The sequence below is a fragment of the Thunnus albacares genome, chromosome 10 (assembly GCF_914725855.1).
Source record: "Thunnus albacares chromosome 10, fThuAlb1.1, whole genome shotgun sequence".
Taxonomy (NCBI): Eukaryota; Metazoa; Chordata; class Actinopteri; order Scombriformes; family Scombridae; genus Thunnus; species Thunnus albacares.
In genome coordinates, this window is record NC_058115.1 from 16,388,395 (window position 1) to 16,401,128 (window position 12,734).

Below are 12,734 nucleotides of genomic sequence, written 5' to 3' on the forward strand. Positions count from 1 at the left end.
AGATGATCAATTATTATCTATTACTTGGGTTATAGTACTTTTTTTCTTGCTGTATTGATAGTTTCTGAAGGTCAATGAATTCCAGCTTTCACATAAGTATGGCTTGTCCAATGTAGTTAAAACTGACAGTATTCAGGATTACCACTTCAGTGTATATGCATTTGCTTGTTAAATGTAATTGTACAAGAAAAAAAAAAAAAAGGTGAGTCAAAACATGCAAAAAAAAACCCAAAACAGTCTTTTGTGCAAATAGGTCCTGATAAGCAATTTAAAGGTGAATACAAATTCTTCAGACCAAGTGATAAAGTAGTCACCTCTGATCTTTATGATCTTTGGGCCCGAAACATGTCGAAACAGTTGAGGAAACCTTACCAATAGATATAAGCCTGTGTTCTGGCTCATAATGTAACAAACAAGAAGGCTCAGGAGTCAGTCACAGGGAAAAAAATGTCTGGCTGATGGAGAGTTTTAATATGTTACAGAGACAAAAACAACAAACACAAGCCAGTTAGACCAGACTAGTAACACTGTTAGTCATGGTAAAAACAAGAATAAAACACTTATACAAAACATAACAAGCAGCAGGGAAATTCTCTTCAACTTGGCTGTGTAGAGATGAGACAATTTACCACAGCTGTGTTGAACAACTCATTAACTGAAAGAGAAAGTCCATGTTATAAGGTGCACAAATGATATAGCAAAACCTCCAGGCCACAGTCACTAGCTCATGTAGGAGAAGAGTTGTTATATTCACTTCTTACACCAGCAGTAAAGTACTGGTTAAAATTCTGAACGGTTTTGACCTCACAGGTCTTCATTTGGGCAGAAATAGTAAAAACAGACAGTTTACACCTGGTGCTCTAAACAGACAATACACCACAAAAAACTAATCTAAATTAATTTGTATCAAACAGTATACATTTTTTAAAATTGTTGTGTTGTATGTTGTATTGTAATGTTTCCATTTTACTCCATTACATTTCAGAGGAAATGCTGTGCTTTTTACTTCACCATTTATTTGAAAGCTGTAGTTACCAGTTACTTACTCAACTTATGAAAGCAGATTTAGATCTTATATACAAAATATACTGTATGATGCATACAGATTAAACTGTCAAACAGCATTAAAAATTAATTCATCAATAGTAAACCAATGTTATACTATACTGTACATAACGTATAAATATTAAACTTAGAAGTACAATCTGCACACAAGCCTTTTCACCCTGACTCTAGAGTGTACATGCTGGTCCACATCTGAAGGCAGGCTACGGTTATTGACTTTTGACTTTTACATTTTCAGGCTACAACATGGTGTGAAAGTTGATATGTCATCTTCAGTTATTGTCAGTATTGTTTTAAAGGGTGCTGAAATATGTTCTCTACTCTCTGTGTAACGATGACTATAATGACAAAACTGCAACCACACCAAAGTTATTACATTAGATGTACAAAGCATTCTCATTTCTGAACTTGCTGACAATACAATGTTACTTGCAATGCTGAGACAGCTTACAGGGGCATGGACTAGGATTGCTCTGTCATGAACAACATGCACAATAAAATTCTTTTAGGCTGTCAGAAATACTGATAACTTCAGACAGCACATGGCTCATATAACATGAAGCCATGAATGACGGTAACTAATTTGAGTAGTATCTACAGGGTTTGTTACCTGATAAACTCACTCATCACAGTACATCTAGCTACAATCCCTGAGTGGAAAACTGCAAGTTGTGTCAAGGCTCAAGAGTAACACTGTATTTTGAAATTGATTCATGCTTATACTGAATTTCATTTGCATTGCAGATACATGGGAGTTTTCACTGGGACTCACAGTGATGTAGAGAATTCAGCTAAGTGCACTGGCTAAAGCTATAGGTTTGATTTGTTTGAGTAGTATGTAGCGCTGCAGACTTTTGAGCTTCAGTATGATTTGTTCATTTGTTGTTGATTAATTCAATATGAAGTGCAATACCAGGGTGTCAGAGTGGCTAACTCATATTAACTGTCATAATTAGGCTGAGCTGATACTCACAATGATCTGCCTGGCCTAAATTTAGCTCCTGATGAACACGTCATATTCCGTGGGGAAAAAAACAGTCTTTGCACTATATTTCAGATCAGTTATTCATTTTGTTTTGTGACAACTTTCTTTGTTTTTTGTGTTTTGGAGCCTGTGTTGGCTTTAGCTAGATTAAAAGCAACAACTGGCCAGAAGCCATTAGCCAACTTTTAATTTCCTTTGGCTCCTCTGTTTCATATAAATGGTGAACATTTGGCAGCAGAGAAAAACACAAGAAAGAAGAACACAAAGCGTTAAATCTTGACCTAAAATGCACATATCTGCCTTCCTGTTATCACAAAACAACACCTGAAGCGATTCAGGTAAATGCAAGTACAAAAAACTAGTAAAAAACATCACACCAGGATTGGAATCATCTAATGTATTTTTAAAAAAATATTTTTATTAATCAAATTTCAATTTAATTATTTAGATTTTTAAAAACTGTGATTACACAAGGGCATCCGGATGGTTTCATTTAAAAATAATGGCAAAACAATCACTTTGTCTATCACTACATGGATCAAAAACTCACTTTCATTATTATTAACACCTCTCAGTAGGATCTGTCTCAACGAGAACATGTGAACACTACACAGAAAGAACACTACTGGCTGGATTGAAATAGGTGATGAGTGGGTCCTGTGTTTGAGAAAAAAACAAACAAACAAACAAACAAAACCAAAACTTATGAGTAGGCACTTCTACATTTCTAGTGTTAAGTCATCTTGTAAAAAAAATTAAAAAGAGACAAGTTAAATGGTACCACACTAAAAATGCCCCAAATCCAAATACCTTTTCCACCTTGAGTTCTATCTTACTTTAATAAGGTTTCAGCAGGGTTCACCAAGTTCACATCTAAGACTTTTTAATACCACACAGACTACAATTAAATACCTGTTTCACTATCATAATGGCCAAAGTGTGATGGAAAACCAGTAGGGACTCAGTATGGCCTAGAATTATTTATTATTATATCACATTTTTTCAGTACTTCACAGCTTTATATAAACTAATGCCACCTGGACTCAGATAAGCAGCAGAAAATGGATGGACGGATTAACCGATGATGCTTTTACTAACATTGATACCTGCCCATTATTAGTGGATGAGCTTCTGAGCTACAGTAGCCAGCAGTAGTGACAGTGTTTGCCACAGGTCAGAAAAAAATAATGACGCAGCTTCCTGCAGCAAAATGCACTGTTGAAACAATCCTTCTTTTATTATATAGATGCATAACATCTGCTGACAGCCTGCAATCACATACAAAATCCATTTAATAGCTAACATTACTGCCTACAGCAAGTAAGAGATAATACTTAAGACTTTTGTCAATTACATTTAAGACTTTTTAACAATTTCTAGGCATAAATTTTGAGGATACAATGCTTTTTAAGACTTTTCAAGACCTGTAGATACCTTGTTAAAAACATCAGCTACTGCTGTGTGAAGTCATGTTTCTGACAAATATACAGACCTATTTACAATTATTGGCTGACTGGAACAATGTTGACCCAACCTACTGTGTGTGTGTGTGTATATATATATATATATATATCCTTATATTTTAATTAATATTGCAAACAAAGGTGTTTTTTCTTAGTTTTCCAATACTTTGGATTGCTGTCTGGGTTTTTGTGACACTGATTTAATCAATATTCACCAAGACACAAACAAATATGGTTAACTTAAATGTAAAAAACCCCCAAAAAACAAACTTTAATGTAAAATACATTGTGACTGGGAAGCACTTGGCATTTTGGCTTACAGTGATCAGTTTTAAAATCAATATGTTCTTGAGGGAAATTTGAAAAGGGAGGCCCTTCCACAAAAAAAAATTAAAAATACATGAATAAATCCTGCTACATGTCACTGTTCTGTGAAAGCACATTTTGGTCAGTTCTTGCCCAACAAAGCTGCTTATATAACATTTACTGCACTATGTACAGTCTCTGTCACATGGTGTCACTGTTGACCTGTAAAGCATAATGCATCTCATTCCTGGAAGTCATGACACACCCATTTTAAAGGGTGTAGGACACATCTTTGTGGAAGATGTGCTTTTTATTTTTAAATTAACAACAGGACCTTAGGACATGAGCAAAGTATTTTTGTCAAAGCTTTAAAATCAACAAGAACAACACATGCTTCCAGAATCTGCTGTATTTTTTCCCGCAGAGGAAAGGATGATTTTTTGGACCACTGTCTTTGTCTTGTGTGCAGTATGGCCAACTGCTTTGTCTGTGACACGATACTCCATAGCCGAGGAGATGGAAAGGGGCTCTGTTGTGGCTAATCTCGCTGCGGATTTGGGACTTGAGCTTGGAGGTTTGGCACAACGGGAGGTAAAACTTGATATTTTCCACAACAAAAAATATCTAGATGTAAATAAAAAGACAGGGGAGTTGTATATCGTGGAAAAAATGGACAGGGAATATCTTTGTCCAGCGAAACCCACGTCCTGTTTTTTAAAGCTTGATGTTATCATAGAAAGCCCCTTACGTATCTTCAACATAGAGCTCGGAATAACGGACATAAATGATAACGCTCCGCATTTTCGACGCGACAGAGTAGAGCTAGATGTTTCAGAATCGGCAACACCGGGAGAGAGATTCTCCCTGCCTAATGCTGTGGATCCAGATGTTGGCCTAAATACAATTAAAACATACAAACTCAGTGTCAGTGAACATTTCACCATTGAAATTCAGACGGGCAGTGACGGAACTCAATATGTTGATTTGGTGTTGACCAAGTCTTTAGACAGAGAGGAGAAGGCTGTTCATAATTTAATCCTGACTGCTGTGGACGGCGGAGTCCCTGTGCGCTCCGGCACTGCCAATATTATTGTTAGAGTACAGGATACAAACGACAACCCTCCTCGGTTTGACAAGCAGACTTACACAATTAACATGACTGAAAATTCCCCAATCGGAGCCACAGTGATGAAGCTCAACGCTACAGATCTTGACGAGGGTCTGAATTCAGAGATAGTGTACTCATTCACCCTTTACACGTCAGAAAAAACACAAGATGTATTTGCGTTGAACCCCAACACAGGAGAGATAACTGTGAAGGGAACGATTGACTATGAGGATATGAAATTTTATGAGATGCACATTGAAGCAAGGGATAAAGGGGCATATCCCTTACTGGGCCAATGTAAAGTAGTCGTTTACGTGACGGATATGAATGACAATTATCCAGAAATCACCATACAGTCTGTTAAAAATACAGTGGATGAGAACATCCCAGTAGGAAGTGTCATAGCTTTGATAGGCATAAGTGACAGAGACACTGGTGACAATGGAAAAGTAAGCTTATCCATATATCAGCCCATGCCCTTTATTCTTAACAAGTCATCAGACAGGCCTATGCTTTACAAGCTCATAGTGTCAGAAGCCTTAGATCGTGAATCAAAACCTGAATATGACATCACACTGATTGTGACAGATGCAGGAGCGCCGCCATTATCTGATAACGAAACAATAACTCTGCATCTGCTGGATGTTAATGACAATGTTCCACAGTTCCCTCAGTCATTTTATACGATACGTGTAATGGAGAATAACGCACCTGGGGCCCTGCTCAGTTCGCTTACTGCGTTTGACCCTGACCTCCATGAAAACCAGTATCTAGTTTATTTCATCCTAGAGAAGGAGATAGCCAACACCTCCATGTCCATGCTGTTCTCCATCAATCCAGAGAACGGTAATCTTTACGCACTAAAAACTTTTGACTATGAGATTGAGAAGGAGTTTCTTTTCCACATCGAGGCCAGAGACTCTGGTTCTCCACCACTCAGCAGCAACGTGACCGTCCACATCATTATTGTGGACCAGAACGACAACGCTCCGGTCATAGTCTCTCCGTGGCGCGCACACGGCTCAATGGTGGAGGAAAAGATCCCCAGATCCACTGATAAAGGCTCTCTGGTTGCTAAGGTGATAGCCTTAGACACCGACTCGGTGCACAACTCTCGGATTACCTACCAGTTTCTACAGGTGACTGACGCCACTTTGTTCAGTCTGGACCAATACAACGGAGAGATCCGGACTATGAGGATGTTCAGTTACAGAGATCCGCGACACCAGCGACTGGTTGTTGTTGCCAAGGACAACGGGGATCCTGCCCTCTCTGCTACAGTCACCATCAAGCTGTCCACAGTGGAGACTGCTGTTAAGGCCTACTCTGACATGACTGAGGTGCCTCTAGAATATGACATCTTCTCAGACCTAAACCTGTATTTGGTCATCGGTCTGGGCTCGGTGTCATTTCTCCTGCTGATCACCATATTGGTCACCATCGTGCTCAAGTGTCAGAAACCCAAGCCCAGCAAGGCAGCTCCTCCCTGCAGGAACAGTGTGATCAGTGAGAGGAACTCCACCATCGCAGACTCCACTCTGGTCTCCAACGATGCCTACTGGTACAGTCTGTTTCTAGCAGAGACCAGGAAAGGAAAGCTAGTGGTCAGACAGCCTGTGCCAAAAGGCTCCAGATATATCGTGTCCAGTATACCAAGGAGCACAGGAATGTCAGAGACTAGCGACTCAGCGGCTTCTACTCTGCAGGTAGGAGTCCAATCTACACATTTCCTGTCATATTTAGCATTTATCAATTTCAGTGACATAATTTTTTGTATTAAATTATGAGAATACACAGTTTCATCAGCTAGGCTCATAAAGAACATCTATAGGCTAAATGCAATTGTTCTTTTCAGCAATACCTGCAGTGTGTACTCAGTTTTATCTCACATTTTAACTAAGTAAACGAAGGTGTGTCATATTAAACACAGTTAAACAAGTCTTGTGAAACATAAAGGGTGGCGCTGTTTTATCAGTAATATGCCAGCCCACAGACGCCATGACAGTGAATCGTTGTCATCAGGGCAGATCGTGAAACAAACGGACAGCTCCGTGGTGCTGAAACTCCACTCCGAAAACGCGGTCGCCGTTTTTCTGCACAAAAATATTTCAGGGATTAAAATTATAGGAATATGCTTGGGATCCAGGCCGTTACAGCAAAATTCAACTTCACTGGAAACACACGTTGTATAGACTGAGCTGCGATTAACAAACACACACAACAATAGAGACCTTTGTAACAATGCAGTCTTGCAAAAGGTACGTTCTACTCGTTCTTCTTCTTCTTTTTTCTTTCGTTCACCACATATCGACTTCAGTGACTCATTATTCCATACCGGAGGAAATGAAAGAAGGATCGGTTGTAGCCAACCTTGCAACCGATCTCAGCTTGGATGTTAAAACACTGAATCAGAGGAAGATGCGTCTTGACATCATTGCAAACAAAAAATATCTGGATGTGAACAAAGAGACTGGCGAGCTGTATGTTGTTGAGAAGATAGACAGGGAATATATTTGTCCTGCAAAGTCATCTTGTTATCTTAGAATGGAGGTAATACTAGAAAATCCACTACGAATCTTTAATATAGAAGTAGAAATTTTGGATATGAACGACAACGCCCCACAGTTTCGAAGAGACGCCATACATTTAGATATATCCGAAGCAACGCCGAAAGGGGAGAGATTCTCTCTCAGTAATGCTGTCGATCCTGATGTTGGAAGTAATTCACTTAAAACGTACCATCTGAGTGAAAGTGAACATTTTAATATTGAAGTTCAGACTGGAAGAGAGGAGTCGAAGTTTGCCGAATTAATCTTAACAAAGAGTTTAGATCGGGAGCAGCAGGCTGTTCATAATTTAATACTAACAGCTGTAGATGGAGGCACACCTGCTCGTTCTGGCACTGCCAGTGTTATTGTACATGTTCTGGATACAAATGACAACGCTCCTACATTTGAGAAAGTAAGTTACAATATAAAAATAATGGAAAATTCTCCAATTGGAAGTCTTGTAATTCATCTAAATGCAACAGACTTAGATGAGGGCTCAAATTCTGATATAACATATTCATATAGTTTATATACGTCAGAGAAAACGCAAGAAACATTTAATCTGAATCCTTCCACTGGTGAGATAACTGTAAAAGGAATGCTAAATTATGAAGATTTCAAGATTTATGATATGGAAGTTATAGCAACAGACAAAGGGGCCAATAGTTTAACAGGACAATGTACATTAAAAATTGTAGTTGAAGACATGAATGACAACCATCCAGAAATATCTGTTAAATCATTTCAGAGTCCAGTCAGTGAAAACATAGAATTAGACACAGTGATAGCAGTAGTTAGTGTTAATGATAAGGACTCAGGTGACAACGGAGTGGTTGATCTTCATATTCCAGATAATATGCCTTTCAAACTGAGGGAATCCTCTGATAACTATTATGAGTTAGTGGTCTCAGAGCCTTTAGACCGTGAGAAGGTCCCAGAATACGACATCACTTTCACTGTTACAGACAGAGGTTCTCCTCCTTTATCTGACAATGAAACTATGACTTTAGAGCTGCTGGATGTGAATGACAATGTTCCACAGTTCCCTCAGTCATTTTATACTATACGTGTAATGGAGAATAATGCACCTGGGGCCTTGCTCAGTTCACTCACTGCGTTTGACCCTGACCTCCATGAAAACCAGTATCTAGTTTATTTCATCCTAGAGAAGGAGATAGCCAACACCTCCATGTCCATGCTGTTCTCCATCAATCCAGAGAATGGTAACCTTTACGCATTAAAAACTTTTGACTATGAGATCGAGAAAGAGTTTCTTTTCCACATAGAGGCCAGAGACTCTGGTTCTCCACCACTCAGCAGCAACGTGACCGTCCACATCATTATTGTGGACCAGAACGACAACGCTCCGGTCATTGTCTCTCCGTGGCGCGCGCACGGCTCCGTAGTGGAGGAAAAGATCCCCAGATCCACCGATAAAGGCTCTCTGGTTGCCAAGGTGATAGCCTTAGACACCGACTCGGTGCACAACTCTCGGATTACCTACCAGTTTCTACAGGTGACTGACGCCACCTTGTTCAGTCTGGACCAATACAACGGAGAGATCCGGACTATGAGGATGTTCAGTTACAGAGATCCGCGCCACCAGAGACTGGTTGTTATTGCCAAGGACAACGGGGATCCTGCTCTCTCTGCTACAGTCACCATCAAGCTGTCCACAGTGGAGACTGCTGTTAAGGCCTACTCTGACATGACTGAGGTGCCTCTAGAATATGACATCTTCTCAGACCTAAACCTGTATTTGGTCATCGGTCTGGGCTCGGTGTCATTTCTCCTGCTGATCACCATATTGGTCACCATCGTGCTCAAGTGTCAGAAACCCAAGCCCAGTAAGGCAGCTCCTCCTTGCAGGAACAGTGTGATCAGTGAGAGGAACTCCACCATCGCAGACTCCACTCTGGTCTCCAACGATGCCTACTGGTACAGTCTGTTTCTAGCAGAGACCAGGAAAGGAAAGCTGGTGGTCAGACAGCCTGTGCCAAAAGGCTCCAGATATATCGTGTCCAGTATACCAAGGAGCACAGGAATGTCAGAGACTAGCGACTCAGCGGCTTCTACTCTACAGGTAGGAGTTCAATCTAGATATTTCCTTTTATATTTAGTATTTATCAATTTCAGTGACATGTTTTGTATTGAATTATAGGAATACACAGCTTCATCAGCCAGGCTAATAAAGAACATCTATAGGCTAGATGCAATTATTCATTTCAGCAATATCTGCAGTGGTTACTCAATTTTATCTGACAGAGATACTAAGAAAACAATCTCTTATGGTGCATCATAGTAAACGCAGTTAAACAAGTCTCGTGAAACATAAACGGTGGCGCTGTTTTATCATTAATATGCCAGCCCACAGACGCCATGACAGTGAATCGTTGTCATCAGGGCAGATCGTGAAACAAACGGACAGCTCCGTGGTGCTGAAACTCCACTCCGAAAATGCGGTCGCCGTTTTTTGCACCGAAATATTCCAGGGATTAAAATTATAGGAATATGTTTGGGATCCAGGCCATTGCACGGAATTTGACTTCAGTGGAAACGCACGTTGTATAGACTGAGCTGCGGTAAACACATACACAACAATGGGGACCTTTGTAACAATGCGGTCTTGCAAAAGGTACGTTCTACTCGTTCTTCTTCTTCTTTTTTCTTTCGTTCACCACATATCGACTTCAGTGACTCATTATTCCATACCGGAGGAAATGAAAGAAGGATCGGTTGTAGCCAACCTTGCAACCGATCTCAGCTTGGATGTTAAAACACTGAATCAGAGGAAGATGCGTCTTGACATCATTGGAAACAAAAAATATCTGGATGTGAACAAAGAGACTGGTGAGTTGTATGTTGTTGAGAAGATTGACAGGGAATATATTTGCGCTGCAAAGTCATCTGAGTCTTGCTATCTTAGAATGGAGGTAATACTAGAAAACCCTCTACGAATTTTTAATATAGAAGTGGAAATTTTGGACATGAACGACAACGCCCCACAATTTCGAAGAGACGCCATATATTTAGATATATCTGAAGCAACACCAAAAGGGGAGAGATTTTCCCTCAGCAATGCTGTTGATCCCGATGTTGGAAGCAATTCGGTTAAAACATACCATCTGAGTGAAAGCGAACATTTTAATATTGAAGTGCAGACCGGGAGAGAGGATTCGAAGTTTGCCGATCTGATCTTGAAAAAGACTTTAGATCGTGAGCAGCAGGCTGTTCATAATTTAATACTCACAGCTGTAGATGGAGGCACACCTGCTCGTTCTGGCACTGCCAGTGTTATAGTTCAGGTTTTAGACACAAATGACAACGCGCCCACATTTGAAAAACCGATCTATAGTGTTAAAATAATGGAAAATTCTCCAATTGGAAGTCTTGTTATTCATCTAAATGCAACAGACTTAGATGAGGGCTCAAATTCTGATATAACATATTCATACAGTTTATATACGTCAGAAAAAACGCAAGAAACATTTAATCTGAATCCTTCCACTGGTGAGATTACTGTAAAAGGAATGCTAAATTATGAAGATTTCAGGATTTATGATATGGAAGTTATAGCAACCGACAAAGGAGTCAATAGTTTATCAGGTCAATGTACATTAAAAATTCTGGTTGAAGACATGAATGACAACCACCCAGAAATATCAGTTAAATCATTTCAGAGTCCAGTCAGTGAAAACATAGAATTAGACACAGTGATAGCAGTAGTTAGTGTTAATGATAAGGACTCAGGGGACAATGGAGTGGTTGATCTTCATATTCCAGATAATATGCCTTTCAAACTGAGGGAATCATCTGATAACTATTATGAGTTAGTAGTTTCAGAGCCTTTAGACCGTGAGAAGGTCCCAGAATATGAAATCACTTTCACTGTTACAGACAGAGGTTCTCCTCCTTTATCTGACAATGAAACTATGACTTTAGAGCTGCTGGATGTTAATGACAATGTTCCACAGTTCCCTCAGTCATTTTATACTATACGTGTAATGGAGAATAACGCACCTGGGGCCCTGCTCAGTTCACTCACTGCGTTTGACCCTGACCTCCATGAAAACCAGTATCTAGTTTATTTCATCCTAGAGAAAGAGATAGCCAACACCTCCATGTCTATGCTGTTCTCCATCAATCCAGAGAATGGTAACCTTTACGCATTAAAAACTTTTGACTATGAGATCGAGAAGGAGTTTCTTTTCCACATAGAGGCCAGAGACTCTGGCTCTCCTCCACTCAGCAGCAACGTGACCGTCCACATCATTATTGTGGACCAAAACGACAATGCTCCGGTCATTGTCTCTCCGTGGCGCGCACACGGCTCGGTGGTGGAGGAAAAGATCCCCAGATCCACCGATAAAGGCTCCCTGGTTGCTAAAGTGATAGCCTTAGACACCGACTCGGTGCACAACTCTCGGATTACCTACCAGTTTCTACAGGTGACTGACGCCACCCTGTTCAGTCTGGACCAATACAACGGAGAGATCCGGACTATGAGGATGTTCAGTTACAGAGATCCGCGCCACCAGAGACTGGTTGTTATTGCCAAGGACAACGGGGATCCTGCTCTCTCTGCTACAGTCACCATCAAGCTGTCCACAGTGGAGACTGCTGTTAAGGCCTACTCTGACATGACTGAGGTGCCTCTAGAATATGACATCTTCTCAGACCTAAACCTGTATTTGGTCATCGGTCTGGGCTCGGTGTCATTTCTCCTGCTGATCACCATATTGGTCACCATCGTGCTCAAGTGTCAGAAACCCAAGCCCAGCAAAGCAGCTCCTCCCTGCAGGAACAGTGTAATCAGTGAGAGGAACTCCACCATCGCAGACTCCACTCTGGTCTCCAACGATGCCTACTGGTACAGTCTGTTTCTAGCAGAGACCAGGAAAGGAAAGCTGGTGGTCAGACAGCCTGTGCCAAAGGGCTCCAGATACATCGTGTCCAGTATACCAAGGAGCACAGGAATGTCAGAGACTAGTGACTCAGCGGCTTCTACTCTGCAGGTAGGAGTCCAATCTACACATTTCCTGTCATATTTAGCATTTATCAATTTCAGTGACATAATGTTTTGTATTAGATTATGAGAATACACAGTTTCATCAGCTAGGCTCATAAAGAATATCTATAGGCTAGATGCAATTATTCTTTTCAGCAATACCTGCAGTGTGTACTCAGTTTTATCTGACAGAGATACTAAGAAAACAATCTCTTATGGTGCATCATAGTAAACGCAGTTAAACAAGTAG

General features: G+C 40.4%; 3 protein-coding genes across 3 annotated transcripts; all 3 read left to right on the forward strand.

The window, feature by feature from the left end:
- The first annotated feature begins 3,628 nt into the window (after positions 1-3,628).
- On the forward strand, positions 3,629-7,134 carry pcdhb (protocadherin b). Its single transcript, XM_044362835.1, has one exon. The coding sequence runs from the start codon at positions 4,210-4,212 to the stop codon at positions 6,712-6,714; it is 2,505 nt and encodes an 834-aa protein (XP_044218770.1). The 5' UTR covers positions 3,629-4,209; the 3' UTR covers positions 6,715-7,134.
- A 22-nt stretch (positions 7,135-7,156) lies between these two features.
- Positions 7,157-9,750, forward strand: LOC122990980 (protocadherin alpha-C2-like). Its single transcript, XM_044364569.1, has 2 exons — positions 7,157-9,559; positions 9,742-9,750. Exons 1-2 carry the CDS (start codon positions 7,169-7,171, stop codon positions 9,748-9,750), a joined length of 2,400 nt encoding a protein of 799 aa, XP_044220504.1. The 5' UTR covers positions 7,157-7,168.
- Positions 9,751-9,775: 25 nt separating this feature from the next.
- On the forward strand, positions 9,776-12,696 carry LOC122989823 (protocadherin alpha-C2-like). The gene has a single exon (XM_044362836.1). It carries the CDS (start codon positions 10,077-10,079, stop codon positions 12,570-12,572), a length of 2,496 nt encoding a protein of 831 aa, XP_044218771.1. The 5' UTR covers positions 9,776-10,076; the 3' UTR covers positions 12,573-12,696.
- The last annotated feature ends 38 nt before the right edge of the window (positions 12,697-12,734 follow it).